This window comes from Sus scrofa, chromosome 2 (genome assembly GCF_054392235.1).
Source record: "Sus scrofa isolate SSC_HxYL_T2T_F1_AM1 chromosome 2, Sscrofa_HxYL_maternal_Yorkshire_Landrace_v2.0, whole genome shotgun sequence".
Lineage (NCBI taxonomy): Eukaryota > Metazoa > Chordata > Mammalia > Artiodactyla > Suidae > Sus > Sus scrofa.
The window spans coordinates 142812193-142832185 of record NC_139384.1 but is presented as its reverse complement, the minus strand read 5'-3'; the positions used below and the strand labels follow the sequence as shown (position 1 = coordinate 142832185).

General features: G+C 37.9%; 1 protein-coding gene across 13 annotated transcripts in view; it reads right to left on the bottom strand.

The window, feature by feature from the left end:
- Positions 1–19993, bottom strand: part of ADAMTS19 (ADAM metallopeptidase with thrombospondin type 1 motif 19) — a 467308-nt gene that overhangs the window by 103938 nt on the left and 343377 nt on the right. For 12 of the 13 annotated variants that reach the window (XR_014838760.1, XR_014838761.1, XM_085014505.1 and 9 more), the window contains 2 exons: positions 15832–15972; positions 13206–13356 (listed from right to left, as the gene is read on the bottom strand). Coding sequence is in view for 11 of the 13 variants with exons in the window: in XM_085014505.1 (XP_084870631.1) it covers positions 13206–13356; positions 15832–15972 (292 nt within the window). In the remaining 2 variants the exon portion in view is untranslated. Of the gene's footprint in view, positions 1–11294; positions 11421–13205; positions 13357–15831; positions 15973–19993 lie in introns of those variants that run through there. The other variant, XM_085014511.1, reaches the window with a different exon arrangement.

Genomic DNA, 19993 nt, shown 5'->3' with positions numbered 1-19993 from the left:
AAAATATGCTTTAGATACTGTTAATATTAAAAGAGAGTATGGCTTATCTAAACTGATGAGAAGACTGACAGACAAAAAGATAAAATCTAATAAATTTAACCATTTTAAGTTTCTTTAAATAAAACACATGTGAATAGAAAGATTTAGTAGCTATGAAAGAAAAACGATACTGAGAAATAACATATTGCCTGCCATATCAGTAAACCAAAGATGTCACAGTTATTGGAGACGGCAGTCAGCTCCAAGGGTGAGCCTGTGAGCCCTGAGGGAACTCAGGAAGAAAACAAAGAATATCGGCCATTTAGCAGCCACAGACTGCAGCCAGTCCTGATGGTAAGCCCTGAGGAAACTCAGGATGTGAAAACACAGCATACTGGCCCCAGATAGCTGAGATGCCTATCAAAGGAATTATTTCAGTGAACCCAGACCTTTGCATCACCTAATACATACATCTAGTTTTCTGTTCTTGGCGGTAATCTTTTGTTCTCACTGCCTATTCTTTGTTACAAAACTCCTATATGTCTAAGCTCCCCCCTCACCTCCTCTGAGCAGTTTGCTCAGAGTTACTTGAGATGCCGCCTCCCAGACTTAAGTCCTCATGTTAGTCCACTGAACAAGACGTAACTTTCAACTTGTAGGTTGTACATATTTTTTAGTCTCCAGTACCTTTATATGAATCAGGCTGGAAGAATTTAAGTAATGAGCTTATGGTATGAATTTAGTGCCTCCCATCCTAAAGCCTGTCCTCACATATGCTCTGCTTTATGCCCACATACCATGCTTAGTACTTCATTTTTTCAACATCTAGCCTTGGCACACAATACAGAAATTCTCAGTGGATATATTTCTGTAAGTTATTATCAGTCATTTCTACTTCGACATAAGTGAGTTCTGGATTCCCAGGATACAATTATCCTAGGGAAATGTTGAGGAAATAAGAAACAATAATGGGATAAAACAGCAGAAAGATAGCAACACTGAAAGAAGCAAACTCTACAGCTGTGGCCACACATAAATCAAGAGGCAGAACTACCATATTCTCCAGGAATTTCTATTTCTATAGGATAGTGGATGTTTCTTAGATACAAGCACGTTATTCACAAATTACACAGCAATATATACTCCTTGTGGCATATTTAACGGTGATAATCTACAGTGAAGATGGTTGTGTGACTCTCTACCCAGATATATGGAGAAGAGGGCACAAGAGAAGAGGTTGATAAAGACAGAACAAGTAAGTGCCAATGGGAAAGACACAGCCATAAAAGGGTGAGAAGAAACACCAGTTAAATGGGAGGAGGTACATAAGAGAAGGGAGTAGTGAACACAGTTTTAAAGATGAAAAAGGCAGATCTTGAATGCCAGTGAGGACTAGGGACTCCATCCATATTTGGAAGGAAAAAGAAGCCACTCAGCAGTTGACCAACAGGTTGATAAGATAAAATGGCTATTTTAAGAGGTTTACTCTGGCAGTGGTGTTCCAAACAGACTGAAAATCACTGTGAAGTTAAAATTAACTTATGACCCAAATCTATTAAATACTTTGGGAATGATATCTTTAAACTAGGTTTCAAATAGGTCTGTTGCAACACTAATACTGAATTTGCTATAACTCCTCAAATACCATTTTCCCATTCTTCCATTATTTAAAAATTTCAGATTTTTGAAATGCTTGTAAACCCTTAAAGATTCAATAGTACATGGCAAGAGTGTGATATATTTTATTTATAATATTTCATCTACTGTGACAGTTTTTCAGCTTCAAAATATTTCATACAATATATCTTACTACATTTAGTATATGATTTAGCTTCATTTATGTGCTTTTATTTGTATAAATCATTTACCAAAAATTCATCAAGGAATTAATTTTAAAGAATACCTAAATCAAATATCTTTTCTGTGATATTTTAGATTTTTGAAAATAAACAGAGACGTTAAGCGTTTTTCATGTACTTTTGTGGACACATTTGTATTTGAACTAATGAATCTCTAACCTGAGGATTTCAGTTCATAAGACACTGTTGTTAAGGATATTTCATAATTACGGGATCAAATGCTGCATTTTCAACCAAAGAAGAATTCTTCTTTATTTATATTCCATAAAGCTTAGTTGTGCTATAACATGAATTATTTTAGGCAAGTTCATTAGTTAACCAGTGCATATTGAACTAAAAAGCCAATTGTCTACATTGTAGTTTTAAAATAATCCTTGCTTGTTGAACACTGTTGGTGGTCTAAATTCTGTCCTTCCACCATTATCTGCTATTCAAAACAGCAGGTACTCTAATTGATTCCCACTTGAGGCGCTGAGAGCATAAAAGCAAACTTGGCAGCTTTTCAAGATAAGCAGAGCTGTGTAGAATAAATCTCTCATAGATGAAATCTCTTTACCCTTTATGTTCTGCAGTTCTGGGGATCTTATGATAAGTGAATTATAGCCTCTTTGTGAAAGATAACTCAGATTCAGAATTTCAAATCAAAAGTAAAGCAATATAATACTCAAGAAATGGTACGGACTGTTTTCACCTTGAGAAGTAGAGCATCTCAGATGCATGATACTAGAGCTATGTAACATCAGGTCCTTTCTTTTTTGGTGGCTGGCACATGGCATCTGGAAGTTCCCAAGCCAGGGATCGAACCTGCACTACTGCAGTACCAAAGTCACAGCAGGGACAATGCCAGATCCTTAAAACCCGCTGTGCCAAAGCAGAATTCCTATCAAGTCCTTTCTTAAGATAATGAGGAACAAGGTTGGGATTTTTATTAGAACCAAACACTTTCCATTTGTTGTACAGGCCAGAGTCAAATACTCTTTTCAACTTAATTGCTGAAATCACTTAAAATGTCAATTAAGACAAACTTTAAGACTTAAAATCCTGTGGACAGAAATGTACCACTCAGCATCTCCAAGTAAACTAATAAAAACAATGTAACATTCCCTTTTTTTACTTCTTTATAATAAGAAATGACCATGAAAACCATATATAAATTTGGATGTTTATTCCATGTAGGGTTTTTTAAAGTTATGAAGATATTATATACTTTAAATGGAAGATTATTCCTGTATGGATATCGTAAAATTTATCTTGAAAAACAACATATCTGCATGTCTTCCTTTATAGTAAATAGTTCCATTAAGGTGTTCCGAATTTTATATTAAAAAAAAAAATCTTGCAGCTCTCTTGCGGCTCACTGGATTAAAGACTGGGCATGGCCACTGGTGTGGCTTATATCACTGATATGGTGTAGGTTTGATCTCTGGCCTGGGAACTTCTCCATACCTCAGGGCAGCAAAAAAACAAAAACAAACAAACAAAAAAGCTTAAGTGCATATGCATGGAAGTAGCAATTAAACCTTGGACATATAACTCCTTGCTCATCCATAAGTCAGTATGGGATCGCATTTTCAAAAACAATCTTTTCCATCAGAGACCACCTTAGTATTATTAATGACGGAAAATAGGAACAAAGTAAGAGAAAGAAAAAGAGAAATATCCAAAAAATAGAAGGCAAAGACTGAAGAGAAATAATAAAAAGCTGAAATCTAGCCCTTTGGGAATACTGACAAAAATTGAAAATTAATCAAGAAAAAAAGAGAAGGCAAAAATAAACACTATCAGGAATTTTTAAAAATAAAGGCATAACCACAGAGAGCATTTAAGCAGAAACAGGGAGACGTTATGAGCAACTTTATGTCAAAAACACTGTACACGGTGTATGAAATAGAAAATATTTTTTTAAAAATTTACTTAAAATGTACTAAAATGGACCCAAGAAGAAAGAGAAAAGCTGCGCTATTCCGTAGCCATAGAATAGTTAAAAGTGATTTTTAAAAATCTTCCCACAAAGGATACATCTGATCCAAAAACTTAAATTCTCAGTTTACACAAACTCTTTAGAGAATATCAAGAGAGGGAATATTCTAAACACATTTTATGATCCCTAAACCAGAGAGGAGTTTTAAAAGAAAATGAAAATAGTGATCTATCTCACTTATTAACTTAAATTTAAATATGGTACTCAAGGTTTAACAGATTGAATCCAGCAATGCACGAAAAAATGTAATGGGCCACAGTGACTATGTTAGGTTTTCCTTGGAATAGAAGGTTACGGTAATATTAGAGATTTGAGTGATATAGTCAAACACATCAAAAATTTCAAAATCTGTGATTTTTATATCTCTAGATACAAAGCGTATGATGCAACTCAACATCCATTCAGTAAATAAAAAAAAAAAAAAAGTATTAGCAAACTAGCCATTGAAGGAAATGTCTTCAAAATGAGTGGCCATCTGGATATCTATGAAAATCTACAGCAAATGTCATTAAAAAAAAACCATGAAAGGTTGAAAGTTTTCTTTTAAGATTAGGAAAATTGCAAAGATAGCATCTTGGCACAAACATAAAAAAGTGAATACATGATGTATTTGAAGTGGCAAGAGGAAAAAAAAATAACTGTCAATCTGGACTCCTCAGTTCAGCTAAAATTTTACTCAAGTCTGAAGATTAAACAAAGATTCTTTCAAGGAAACAAAAAGTAAGCGTCTACCACCAACAGATCTTCCCAAAAGGAACTTTGGGAAGGAGCTTCAAGAGGAATGTGATGTCATAGGGAAGAACTGAAAGGCACTGGTGAGCAAAGAGACTGATAAAAGTGAGGCTAAATCAAAATTACCACTGGCCACATAAAGCAATAATAATCTGATTTTAACCATTACTATAAACCTTTTTAATGGGAAGAAATACCAGAAATTCAGCACATATACAACTCAAAAACTTTATCCATTAGCAGAGAAGATGTGGCCACCAACAGTAAAATAAACTTAATGTCTTCTCTTTCACCACCTTCACTACACATATTTCATGACTGCTAGTGGCAGAAGCTGAGTAACAGCCTTGGGAAGAAAACTGTAGTCTATGAATGAAGCCAACGAATGAAGCTGCAAGCTGCAAAGGCCCCCTCAATATATAAAACACATCTGACAGTGTTAAAGAAAATCAAGGAGGAAGAAGAAATTTAGAGAAAGGAAAACTGTCAGTGCCAGTTAATGAAAGCCCAAAGAAAAGAATAAAAAGTGGGAAGGACTACTGGAAATGTTTGAAAGAAAAATGATCCAGAATTTCCTAGCATGGAAGAGAGACATACGATAAGAAGATTCTTCTTTTGGAATGGTAGAATAAGTTTCCAGAAGACAAACCCTCTTATAGACAGTAACCATAAATGAAAAGAATGCAAAAGGCAACTTTCCGGTGGTTCTGCAAAGTGAACAAAGGCAGGGAGATCATTTAGGGGAGCTAAAGGGCTTGACACAGTTTGAGTTCACCCTCTTTACGGCTTTGACCTGATAGTGGATTGTGGATGTGGCATGACAATGGGTGGCTGAAGCAACACGTGCCATGAAGATAGAAACTGGTGTGGTTGAAGCCACCAAAATCTGAAGGAGCTATCCAAGGCCACACTCCATATTGCCCAGTTAAGGAAAGAGGGCACTAATCCAAGATATGAGCTGCTATCCATAGTTTCCAGTTTGATGCTAACAAACCTAATTACTTGTGAAAACAAAAACCAAAATACTCTTAGGAGGAATAAAACAGAATCCAGAGTATCTGTGACAACAGGGGTGAGCAAACTCCTTCTGTAAAGTGTCAAATAGTATGTATTTTAGGCTCATGGGCCATAGGACCTCTGTTGTAACTATTCATTGCTGTCATTAGAGTCTGAAGGCAGCCAAAGAGGACATGTGAACAGATGGAGGTGACTATGTTCCAGTAAAACTTTATTTACAAAAATAGGCAGCCAGTTCCTATGCCATAGTTTGCAAGAAATTAAGGTAGTAACATAGAATGTGTTAATGTATTAATACTGCAGAACAAAATCATATGTGTATACAAATAATTATTCACAAATGTTCTGAGTAGCCTTACTCAGATTAGCTAAGATTCCAGATGTCTACTAAAAGGTGGAATGAGAAACAAAATAGTTTATGTACCACTGGAATACTATTTATCAAGAAAAAAAAATTACTGATACTTATAAAAAGATATAAAAAATATCTGGCTTTTGAATGTAGGGGAAAATGTGGCTTCTCCAATGTCAAGTAGGAAAGGAGAAAAAGAGAAAAATAATAGGGCATAAATATGAAAAACACAAAATGAGGTGAAAAATAAAATTCCTAACAAACATTAATTTAATATAAAAATTGTTAAACTAGCTGATGAAAATACAAAAAAAACCCCTATTACATTGTTTTAAACAGAAAAATGTAAAATCTAGCAATTGCTTTTCTCTAGTAAACATATCCACTTATCTATATCCATATCTGTATGTATATTTATACCTGGAAAGACTGAAGATAAAGATATGATACATATCAGTCCAGCGTTTTTAATGCTGGACAAAAAAGATTTTAAGATACAGGGCATAAAAAATGAAAAACAAGAAAAAAACAAATTAACAGAAGAAAAACCATAAATATACATGCACCTAGTATATTGAGTTATATTGTATAACTCAACATTATATAAGGTAATAACTGACAGAATTACGAGGAGAAGTAAATAAATCAATAATCAGAGTTAAGCATTTTAGCACAAGCCTGCCTGTCACTGACAAATCAATCAAACCAAAATAAGCAAACAGAGGAGTTTCCTGATGGCCTAGTGGCTAAGCATCCAGCACTGACATTGCTGCAGCTTAGGTGAATGGTGTGGTGCAGGTTTGATCCCTGGCCTGGGAACTTCCACATGCTGTGGGCGTGCCCCCCCGCCAAGTAAGCAAACAGAGATGTTTAATAATAATTTTCCTATGCTTCATCTAAGATTTAGTGACAGATAATTTAAAAGCATCCATTCTTTCAGGCATACAAAGAGCAAAAATTCAAATTTATCATGTATCACATTAAATAGGAAACTTCAATAAATTTTATTATTTATTTATTTATTTATTGTCTTTTTGCCATTTCTTGGGCCGCTCCCGCAGCATATGGAGGTTCCCAGGCTAGGGGGCTAATCAGAGCTGTAGCCACCAGCCTACGCCAGAGCCACAGCAACGCGGGATCCGAGTCACGTCTGCGACCTACACCACAGCTCACGGCAACACCGGATCCTCAACCCACTGAGCAAGGGCAGGGATCGAACCCGCAACCCCATGGTTGCTAGTCGGATTCGTTAACCACTGCGCCACGACGGCAACTCCAATAAATTTTAAAGAATGGGCATTGTATAGACTACATTGTCTTAATGGAGTGCAATAAAATTTAAGTACAAATAAAAATGATAAGAAACAAAAACTCTTCATTAAAAATCAAATCCAAAATGTCTCTGGTGCTAAAAAAAATATTTAGGCTAAAAGAAAATGAATGTACCATATAAGAAGATAATGCCAGAAGTAGGAAGAATTTGTGTAAGATGGGAAACCAACAAACAAAAAACCTAAACCCAAAACAGCACAACTTAAAGGGAAAATTTTCAACCACTTCGAAATTTAAAACTGGCACTATATAAAATGTTAACACAAAATGACACACTGTTTATAAGAAATAAGGAGTTCTCACCTGGAATATGGAAAGAAATCCTCCAACTCAGCAAGAAAAACAGAAAGTTGAAAAATGACCCAAAAGTAAATAGGTGCTTTATAAAGATAGAGAGCTAGAAAATGAAAACCCTTGTCAATAAGTCACGGGAAATTGAGCCCTAAGAAAAAAACTGAAAGAGCAAGATTAGGCAGTCAAATAAGCTGCCATCAGACTCCTGTACTCAAAGACTGTGTAGGACCAAAACTCAAAGGATAGGATGAAGTTTTAATTAGGTGGCAAAACAGGCAGATGCATTTCCTGGTAGCTCTAACACCTGCCATAACCTTCAGCTTATAGGAACAAAGGACAGTAAAAATCTTCAATGTCACCAGTCTTAACATGAACTTATCAATGGCGCTTGCTGTTTTAGTTGCCCAAACAACTCCTAGCCATAAAAGGCTATTTTATGATAAGCCTTTTTAAGTGCCATAAAAGGCTATTTTATGATAAGCCTTTTTAAGTCCAAATTGTTATGGCCTCTGGAATTGCACAGCGCCAAATCACAGAGACTCAATCTTCTAGAATTCTTCATAAAGTACTCATTTCAATGCCAGCCTGTTCATTAGATCAAATGTGAGGTTTTAGAAGTACTACACACTTTGATGTGTCAAGTTGATAAGAGAAAAGTAAAATGGGAACTTTTCATGTTATTTTTACTTCAAGTCAACATATAATTCAATTACAGCAGACATTTTTCTATACAATGTAATATGTATGCAATTCACAGTATGTCTAGTCCAAAACCAAAGGCAGAACCTTAAGTTTCCTGGAGGGCTTCATTCTTGGTGATTCTAGGGAACCATCTAGCCATACCTCTGTAGTCTTAGCTTGGTTAAATAATTTCAAGCAGCTCTTAAGGTAACTTGATGCAGTTGTATGTAGTTGGCTCAGCCACAAGATGCCAGACGGCCTTAAGGCACTGAATGCTTAGAACTCAGGAAAAAGGCCATCCAAGAAGTTAGCATATTTATGCAGAAGAGTGAGCAATTATTGCTGGGGGTCAAGATCTTTCACAAGCCTCTTGATAGCTATGCCTTTAAACACTTTGCAGATGTCAGTCCCTACCCTAGGGGTAAACATATCACTAATGAGACCGACAGGTATATAATGCTGGCATCCCTAGTACTTGCATATAATTATCTGTTAGTAAGAATGGAAGAACAGTATCTAACACAAATACTGTGGACCAACTACCATGGTCTCTAAGGTTGTACCAGAAACACACATGTTGAAAAGTTGCTATGAATCCTTACTCAGAGGAGCTTGATACTTACTTCTAACCAACTGGAAACAGGATGGTCGTAAGGATGCCTGATTAACTCATGCATAAGCTGTGAAACATAAGCTATCTGCTCTTATTGGTTGCTTTTTACTTTAGCCATTGAATTAATATTTTACAAGATATCATCATATTCTCTTGACATATATATATATATGAATTATTTCTATGAGTGAAAATTTAGAGCCATTTTTCCATCATTCAGTTGATTCACTTAGGAATTTAGAAAGTATTGATCAAGCTCTCTTTTAGGTGCTGTAGGTACAGTGATAAAAAGGACTGACAACTCCTTTGTTGTTATGGAGCCTGCCTTTGTTTTGCATAAACTCTAGGTGACAGATTGGTAGATATGGTGACTTCCCATGTATCCACTTGAAGGTTTATCTTAACAGGCAGAACGATGCATCTTCTACACTTAGAACTAATTCCCTTCTATTTTTCCCTTCCTGACACTATGTGCTCAGGGACATTAAGACAGCTTCAAGCAAAACTGACCCAAACCCAAGGGGGACACCGTTATCAAGTTATATTCTCAGCCTAGATTTTCATCCCCTTGTCTCCAGCTTTTGGAACAGCTCATCATTTCCACTTTGAAATATGTCTTCACTTGGCCTCCAGGATCTTAACTTTCTCTTGGTTTTATTCCTACCAATAGACTTCTTCAGAGTCTTAACTGCTTTTTCCTTATCTTCCTAACCTCAAAATACTGTAGTGATCAAATTCTCAGTCTTGGAATTTTTCCTCTTCTAGCTAACCCATTTCCCAGTGTTATCATTGAGTACCAAGTCTTCAGCATCACCTACTTGTTGAGGACTTCCAGGGAGGTATCTATCCTGGACCTACTTATATCTCTTCTTGGATGTCTAATACGCACCTTAAACTTAAAACGTGACCCTAACCCCATTCTGGGGCATCTGCATTCTGTTTCCTCCTGCTATATTTTCCCTAAGATAAATGCATTGCTTGCTACCTACCTTTCTTCCAAGCTCTAAACAAAGATCACTTTCTATAGAAGCCTTCCCAGATCACCATACATAAAATACCACCAATCCCACTCTCCTATCCCTGTGGGTATTCCCTATCTTTATTACCTGAATGTATACTTCTCCAAAACACTTATTACCAAAGGACATTATATATATTTACTTCTCGTCTGTTTCTCCCAACTAAATTTTAAGCTCCATGAAAGTGGGGCCTATTTCCTACTACGTTACTAGTGCACAGAACGGTGCCTGGAAAGCAGCTGGAACTCAATAAATATTTGTCCAATCGATGACTAAATTTTTAAATAATCTCTTCATTGGCCCAACCCATACACCTACACTTCTACCCACCTAATTTCTACACGTTGCATGCTACGCTAATTCGGATGGAAATGATGATTTTCAAGGGTAGTTTCAGAATGCTACTTTGGATTTCAGAATCAAAGAAGTCTAGCATCTCGGCCCTACGAAAGTTCAAAAGTTAACACAGCTCCACTTCAATAGAACATGACTTAGAAAGAAAAAGAGTTTTGAGCAAGGTTACAAAACTAATAAGAGGATGAACCACTCTTAGAGTCCAAGCTTCATGCCGTTCCAGTCAGAACTCTCTACCCAAATTCTGATTAGGAGGCAACTTGGCCGCCCGGAGCAGCCCATTCCTTTTGGGTATTACTCTAAAATTTTCCTTGATAAAGATTCTACAGAGATAGAACTAAAGAAAAATCTGATTTTATAAATAAAAAATGTCACATATACATAATTTTAGGGGAGAAAAGGAGAACATCTCTAGATACTTGAAACCTAAAAAACTTAATTCTGTTTGCAAAATAGAAAAATAGTTTAAAATAAAGGCAAAATCCTAGGATATGGAGAAATAGATTTAAAGTCCCATATAGCTGTCACACTTTCAGAGATGGAAAAAAAATCATGAAGGTATTTAGTGAGAAATAACCATATAAACAGAGCAACCAGTCTAGAAAAATGAAAAAAAAAATCTATTCATGTATTTCTTAACTCTGATGGTGGAGGTACTCTGGGGGATAAAACAAATTCAGTCTAAACACAGGACTTGATCTAAGGTTTTTCCTACACAAAATATACAATGTAAAGTTTGCATTCTATAAGAAGCGGCTGAGGATAGTGGTTACAAAACACTCTGTTCTTTGGATGTGCATCTAATATTCCCTCTTAATAAGGGTAGCAGCTTCATTGTGTTATTTAACTTCCATAGGCCTCAAATGGTTAATGTGTAAAATAGGACAATAATAACTATGGCACGTAATTGCTACGAGGCTCAAGATAGATCATAAATATAAATTATTTCCACATTGTGACATCTATTTTAGAGTTCAAAATATCTTAGAATAGTATTAGTAAAATTTAACTGCAACATATAACTAAAAATGATTTCTAAAATTTTTTAAAAAGTGTTTAAGAAAAATGATCTAATATTTACCAAAATCATGTCTATCGCTCATCATTGGCTGAGTTTTTCCAACATGTGGGGTACTTCATAAAACATGAAACTTTTCAATTGAGCACCTCTATCAATTTTCCACACGACATGAACTGAAACCATTTCCTACACAAGAGCACAATAATAATCAGAGAGAGCCTTCTCTGTTTTCCAAAACGATGCTAATTTCAGCACATAGATGTGGTTACCTACAAAACCAAATGTGTATGCTTCAAAACATTCATTTTACCAAGATGACTCGAGAAACAACGATCGTGACCCAGGTTTTGATCATCTAAAGGCCCCGGAGGTGAGAGGAGAGTGGACAAGATGGGTAGATGAGATGAGAAGCACTTGGACACATCATACAGAGCCAACCCGGCTACTGTTGTAATTATCACGCCGGATGCTAAGCTCCAAGAACCCATGGATCTGCCATGTGTGCCTCCTTGGGTATCCAGTTACAATCCCACAACGAGATCAGTCCTTTTGAGGTTTACTACTGCCAGATGAGTCTACACATCCTTTCACTTGTCACATTTGATGCAGCTCCAATTTCTTTACACATTCATTTATTTTAATCTTAAGTCAAACATTCACTGTGTGCCTACCATGCACTAGCCATTGGACTGGATGCTGGAGAAACACTCTGCCCTCATGGAGCTTACACATCAGGGTGAGGAATTACTAAGAGGGAAAATAATAAACAAGGGAGCAAACTTTTTGATAAGAACTACAAAGCAGAGAGCATAAAACATCATATCGTCTTTTCCATATAGTGAATTTTAAGTATTCTGTCAGATATTCAAATCAACATTGTCTTCAACAAAGCCGAACTCCTTTCACACAATCACAGAAGCTTAGTTACAGTGAAATACAGCTACCAATTCACTCTGAGCATGACAATCAGTTTCATCCCGAAACACAAAGCAGATGCAAGTATGTGTATTGGCAAGAGGTAGAGAGAAATGGGCAGCAAGAAGTGAGAAGAAAAGAAAATAGGAAAGGAAAAGAGAGCTAAAAGTCTTCAGTCAATTTAAGGAGGTCATTTTGGGGAGCTCCCACTGTGGCTCAGTGGTAATGAACCCAATTGGTATCCATGAGGATGCGAGTTCGATCCCTGGCCCTATTTAGTGGGTTAAGGATCCAGCATTGCCTTGAGCTGTGCTGTAGGCTGCAGCTGCAGCTCTGATCTGGCGTCGCTGTGGCTGTTGTGTAGGCTGGCAGTTTACAGCTCCAATTTGACCCCTAGTGTGGGAACTTCCACATGCTGCAGGTGCAGCCCTAAAGAGGAAAAAAAAGGAGGGGGTACATTTTGCTCAATTCTTGAGATTTTTCTAAAATGTGACAACTAGCCTCTTTGAGTAACTAGTAACTGCTTGAATACAATATACAGACACTGCTTAGTTCACCATCGGACATTTACCCTTTTCCTCTAGTTTAACTATTTAGAAATGTCCTAATTTTTATTCCTATAGACCATATTTTTAACATTTCATTTCCAGGGTTAAAAGATACAATCCTTCCTCTACAACTACACGTTCATATACTGTTATTACATTTTCACCTAGCTACCTACCATGTAAGAAAGCAAGAGATTTAAAATAGAAGCAGTCAACTGACATAATGTAAAGATTCCCTGACTTCAGAGCCATTTTGGAGATAGAAATTCTTGGATCATTCCTTCCTAACTGAGATTCAATAAAGACACCTATTTCTAACTCCTTCCAAGTGTCAGGGGAAAAATGCAGAAACCTGTTCCTAGAAAACCCTTCTTTCCAATACTGGGGTGCTCCGGAACCACAAACTCTAAAATAAAGTCAACTTTCCCTCCTCCAATCAGTATGTGGTGCTTCTAAATAACGAATGTGAATATATACTTAAAAAACCGCACCTGAATACAACTCTTACCTGCATTTCTTGACAAAAGGAAGCCAATGGCCCAAAGAGAATCTGACATTGCTCGTCTGCAGTGTAGGTCATCTCTGGCAACTTGGAAGGAACCATTACAGAATTGACACTCTGGGGATTTGTCTGTAGCAAGCAGTTACTGGCCTTTGACCTGGCAATATGCAGATATGTGCATCATTTCTAATTGAATGCCAAAAGTTGTTATAATTAGTTAACACAGCAACCAGAAACTTTTGGACACCAATAAAATGTTCCTACTTTTATTTATCAGCTCTTCTATTGAACACTCATAGAAATTATTCCATACATGAGACTCATTTGTTTTTGATTTTTGAGATAATTCTAATAATAAAAAAAGTTCAAGTTGGCAGTTCCCCTTGTGGCTCACTGGGTCATGAACCCGACTAGTATCCATGAGGATGCAGGTTTGATCCCCAGCCTTGCTCAGTAGGTTAAGGATCCCGTTTTGCCATGAGCTGTGATGCAGGTTGCAGATGCGGCTTGAATCTGGCATCGCTGTGGCTGCGGCGTAGACAGTCAGCTGCAGCTCCGATTCAGCCCCTAGCCTGGCAACATCCATGTGCTGTGGGTGCAGCCCTGAAAAAGAAAAAAATATTCACATTTATAGAACTTTTTGGTTTATACAGGTCTCTCATAGGGATGGATTCCGCCAACCTACATAACAGTGTGAGGTGGTTATTATTTCACACATTATGAGATGAAAAAACCTCAGACTCAAGAGAATAACTTGCCCAAAAGTACTGAATGAAGGTAAGAAATCGACCATATCCAAGGATTTTAAAAATCCATAGGAAGCATTCTCAAGTGACTATCAACAGTATGAATATTTTTTTGTCGTTTGTCTTTTTAAGGCCCTACCTGCGGCACATGGAGGTTCCCAGGCTCGGGGTCCAATCAGAGCAGTAGCTGCCAGCCTACACCACAGCCACAGCAACACAAGATCCGAGCCACATCCTCGACCCACACCACAGCTCAGAGCAACACCGGATCCCCAACCCACTGAGCCAGGCCAGGGATTGAAACTGCGTCCTCATCGTTGCTAATCGGGTTTGTCAACCACTGAGCCATGATGGGAACACCAACAGTAAGAATATTTTTGTATGTGACATTGTACTACAATGTTCATTAATGGGGAAGCATTTAATTTTTGATTAAATGATCATAGTTGTGATTCAAAGTAAGACAACTAAACCAAATCAGGTACTCGTGAGGGCCTGCGGAGGGGCTGCTCTTGCTGTGAGGTGGCACCTTCCAAATACTACCTGCTCTGAGCAATGATCTCTACTCTATCACGACAAAGAGCATGCCCGGACTACACCCTACACATCTTTGAGCAGAGTTATAGGCATGTAATAACTATTACATTTTAGTAGATTTTAATATTCATCTAAAAACATTAGCTTGACAATTTAAATGGTATGTAAAAATAAATAAAATTGATCTGCGTAGTGAATTTAGCTAGCTAGGTGTCCCTACATCTCTTACTTGGAATTTTGGATACTTCAAGCATCTCTCTCTCTCACTCACTAAGGAGGACTTTGCATATCACCTACTGGTACTGCTTCCGCCGAAGAAGATGTAAAGAACAGGGGATTTAAGATGAAAACTAGAACAGTGATACTCTTTCTTCATTTCTTTTTCCAACCCAACGGAAGCTACATATTAAGACTGCTGAAGGTAGAAAAGAGGACAACAAGGACTACAATCATGGTGAAACCCACCCACTAAGGAAAAAAAATTCAGAGTTTAGAACTGCCACAACGGAAGGGTGGAGCTTTGGTTAAGGAGATTCTTTGTGTTAACAAGAGATGCAGATGGATGAGCGCTGAGCATGTTTCCACTGAGAAATTCTGACGCGGCAATTAAATATTACAGCAGATATTTTTTATCATTACAATGTTTTGTGATTTGAGCAATGAGATCTTTTATTTTTATTTAAGTATAGCTGATTTACAACACTGTGCCAATTTCAGCTGTATAGCAAAATGACACAATCATACATATACACATTCCCTTTCATATACTTTCTTCCATCATTGTCTATCCCAAGAGACTGGATATAGTTCCCTGGGCTATCCAGTAGGACCTCACTGCTTACCCATGCTAAATATAATAGTTTGCATTTACCAAACCCAAACTCCCAGTCCGTCCCACTCCCTCCTTGCCCCACCTTGGCCACCGCAAGTCTGTTCTCTGTCTGAGTCTGTTTTTGTTTTGTAAGTGGATTTATTTGTGCCCTACTTTTAGATTCCACACATAAGTGATATCGCATGGTATTTGTCTTTCTCTTTCTGACCTACTTCACTTAGAATGATAATCCCTAGTTGCGTCATTATAATCATTTTCAACCTTACAAATCATCCCGCCCATCCTCTTGTTTGAAAGCGTGGAAACCAAGCAGCAAGCAGGTTATGTCCCAATTCACATTGTAAGTGGAGACCCAGGATTGGAAATAAGCACTTTGATTCCTAATCTGGTGTCTTTTCTGCTCTGCCACACCACCTACCCAGGTGGGTGAGGAAGCATGCGCACACGCGCACACACACGCGCGCACACACACACACTCATACATTCAGGATATAACAACAGCACGTGATCTCAGTACCTTAGAAATCTTTCCAAATCTTCCTTGCTACATCGGGACCAGGAAACATCACCAAGGTTCTGTCCTTTAATCCATTCACCAGACATGATATGAAGACCATCAGCACATGATGGGTGGTCATTGTCATGATTGATGCCCATGCTGGTTCAAAATATAATTAAAATTTTAAAATCGCATTAAATATTTGTTAAACCTGTCATTACAACGACCATTAAATAGTAGCTAAAGACTTAAAATTATGGCAGAGAAATTAAAGGTCAAAATAACATTAGATTTCAGACTAAAATCTGATTACTTACATTAAAGGTCAATATTTTTATTTAGGCAAGAAAAAACATTTTCCCAATCTAAAAAATAACATATTTCCTTCGCCTCAATCAATATGATCTACAGATTTATTTTTCAGATGGTAGCATGTATAAAACACACAGAAAGAGCAAGTTTCTATTCAACCACACTAGATCCCTGTTGTTGCCTGAAGACCCTTTATTCATTCCTCTTACCACCTCTGAACCCAGATTAAAATGCTACCTTCCCCACCTGCTTCATTAGATTTCTTCTTCCCTTCACCAGTCATCATAAAACACACTGTCCCTGGGAAGCCTGCACACTCTCGGGGCCATCGTCATCTTTTTCACTGAATCCTGAATCTGCTGCTTTAAGTGGGAACGCTACTCTAAAAATCTGACATATCTTCATCAAATGGACATACTGGAAGAACATTCATTTCAGTATGTCCAAAAACTGCCCTTCATAGTTTCTCCTTAAAACCTCTATGTACTCCTACAGTCTTTTTCTCTCATTTGTGCCTTTGCTGGGCACCCAGTTTGCCACAGTAAGAATCTTCAGATCGCTGTTTGCTCCTTCCTTAATGGTTAGAGGCAAGCCCCGACAATCTATTCTCTAAATATTTCTTTGGGGTGTTCTCTCCTTTTCATTCTTTGTGTTACTGTTAGAGAGGATTAAAAAAAATATTTAATCTTGACAATGAGGATGGTATTCTAACTGGGTTCTGTGCCTCCAATCCTTGGCATCATTCTCCCTTCTCCTCCTGCCCTGCTCCAGAGAGATCTATTTAAAACACAATCGGGCTGCCATTCCTCTGCTTTTCCATGACCTACACAGCAATTTCCAGCTCTTTAACATGGTACATAGTTTCTTAATCTTCTTCCAAGCCATTTATTACATCCATTTTCAGCAACAGCAAATGATTTGCAATTTCCCAAACATTATGTTGTTTCTTATTCTCTTGGATTCGCTATGTGTCATACATCATAAAAAGGGATTTACAAGCTTGAATTGTAAGCAGCTCCTCTGCCTCTTTTCTGTTTGTTCATTCCTGTTTTCTTTAGACTTTATCATAAATATGAGCTCATTCGGCAATATTTAACTTAGCTCCTGATTTCTGCTTTTACTAAATATACACAACTTACCTAACCTATTGATCCCTTTCCTGGTTTAGAAGGCGCCAAGAATGAAGAATTAAGTGATCAATGAATGACCGACCCTCCACCCTTAGCTTCCCCTTAGCAAACGTGCAGGTCATCCAACTGTGGGCAGACCACGTGAACAGCAAGCATCCCAAGGAAAATGGGGAGAAGTCAGCAGGTCTGCAGGCAATGAAGAGAGGAGGAAGAAGCTGATCTCCCGCCTTAAAGGTTAACTGAGGTTGTGTCCCCTTTTTTCCTTTCAAAATTGTCACAGCTGGTCTCCAGACATAAGTCCACCGTCTCCCCAGATTGCTGGCTCTTCTGGATAAAGTACCTTCTTGACGGAAGTTTGCCCCTCCATTTATTGACTCTTGAACAACAAGCAGCCAAACCTATGTTTGGTTGCAGAATTAAACAATTCTATAAGGTAGGAACTATCAGAATAGCCTTTCTGCTGAGAAGTCACTTTCCCAAGGTTAGACAGCGAGAAAGAGGAAAGCAGTGATGTCTGAACTGAAAAGGTTGGCTCTAGAATCAGGTGACCAACCACACGACATTCCTGACGTCTAAGAATTCCATTCCCCCAACCCTACCCAAAGTGCCTCTCCTTCAGTGTCTTTCCCTGGATAAATTCTTCTTAATCTTTTAGATGAGTGTGGAGTGCCCTTAGGAGGTTTTGCTGATTCTCACTCACCTAGGTGTACGCTCTCTTTTTTCCACCATAAGGCTCTGCGGACAGCATCACTACACTGATTTCTACACTGCATCGTTCCTTTTTACTTTTGGTGGTTGTCTCCGCAATTTCTTGAGGATAGAGGTCTTACTCATCTAAGATCCTTGCATATTGGAATCACGCTCTATAAACGAACCAAGTCAGCATGCAGAATCATTTCTATATCAGAAAAAATTTCTTAAAACTTCCTAGGACTTCTCATAAGGAAGTCATTTACAAAGTGCTGGTAAGATAGCTACTGAAGAAGCAGAAAGAGGAAAGGTTGGTTTTGTACGTACTGTTTGGGATGATGTCCATATAGTTAAATGTACCCTTTTCTCGTTGTGTAAGGAGCTACAGAATAACTAAAATTGTCTTTCGTAATAAAATAATTGTGAATAATATGAATATCTATATTATATTTTAAAGCATTAATAAAAGAATTGTTACAGAAGTTGCTAAAGGAAATCACAACTAGACTATATTTTCTCACACGAAAACAAAACTTTTCAAGACTACTAAACTACATTTTAAGTTAAATAAGTTAAAAATTTGAGTCAAAATTACATTTAATATATTCTTGAAAGAAAAGATACAGATGTAATTAATTAGTTTACAAAGGAAAGTAATAAATTAAAAGTCAATTATGTTTACCAACTTACAGACTATGACAATTATGGTCTAAATAAACCTAAAAATACATTTTTTGTTTTGTTTTGTTTTGTTTTACCTTTTCTAGGGCCGCTCCCTCCTATGGAGCTCCCAGGCTAGGGGTCTAATCGGAGCCGTAGCCATGGGTCTACACCAGAGCCACAGCAACTCGGGATCTGAGCCGCCCCATCTGCGACCCACACCACAGCTCACGGCAACGCTGGATCCTTAACCCACTGAGCAAGGCCCAGGGATCGAACCCGCCACCTCAAGGTTCCTAGTTGGATTCGTTAACCACTGCACTACAATGGGGACTCCTAAACCTAAAAATACATTATTGAATATCATTTTTCATTTTTAGCGTTAGAAAAATTCAGCTCTACAGTAAATCATATTTCTCTTTCCCAGCCTTAAATAGGGTCTGTATGAACACATATGATACAATGACTGAACAGAGAGAATTAGGAAAGAAAATGTTTTTCATGCTTTAGAGATAAAGAGGAAAAGTAAAAGATGATACGCAGGAGTTTCCTTTGTGACTCAGTGTATTAAGAACCCGACATGGTATCCATGAGGATGCAGCTTTGATCCCTGGCCTTCTTCAGTGGGTTAAGGATCTGGCGATGCTATAAGCTGTGGCGTAGGTCACAGATGCGGCTTGTGTCTGGCGTTGCCATACGTTGCAACTTCCATATGCTGCAGGTGCGACCCTAAAAAAAAAATTTTTTAAAGAGAGATGATATGGAGGAGGAAGGAACCAGTTCACTTACTGAGGGGCTGAGTGAAAGACAGAAGAGTTAGATTCAAATTCTACAGCCTCCACCTAATCACGTGACCAGAGTCAATTTAAATAACAATAGAGAAGTAAAGGTGCCTCATTTCCCTCATTTGTTAGATATGCTTTCCTGACTGGTAGTGACAATTCCATAAGGATGATGTAAAATGCCTCTCGCACTGCCTGGAATATACCAAGAACTCCTACCTTTTTTTTTTTTTTTCCTTGAAGGGGGGAGTAGTAAATCAAAGAAATCAGGTCTTCCCTAATTTGTCAAAAAAACAAACCAAAGAGATAACCATCATTAAAGGCAATTTGCAGAGTTCCTGTCATGGCGCAGTGTAAACGAATCCCACTAGGAACCATGAGACTGCGGGTTCAATTCCTGACCTCGCTCAGTGGGTTAAGGATCCGGCGTTGCCGTTGCCGTGCTGTGGTGTAGGTCGCAGACATGGCTCGGATCCCACGTTGCTGGGGCTCTGGCATAGGATGGCAGCAACAGCTCCGATTAGACCCCTAGCCTGGGAACCTCCACATGCCACATATTCGGCCCAGAAAAGACAAAAAGACAGGGGGAAAAAAAAAGGCAATCTG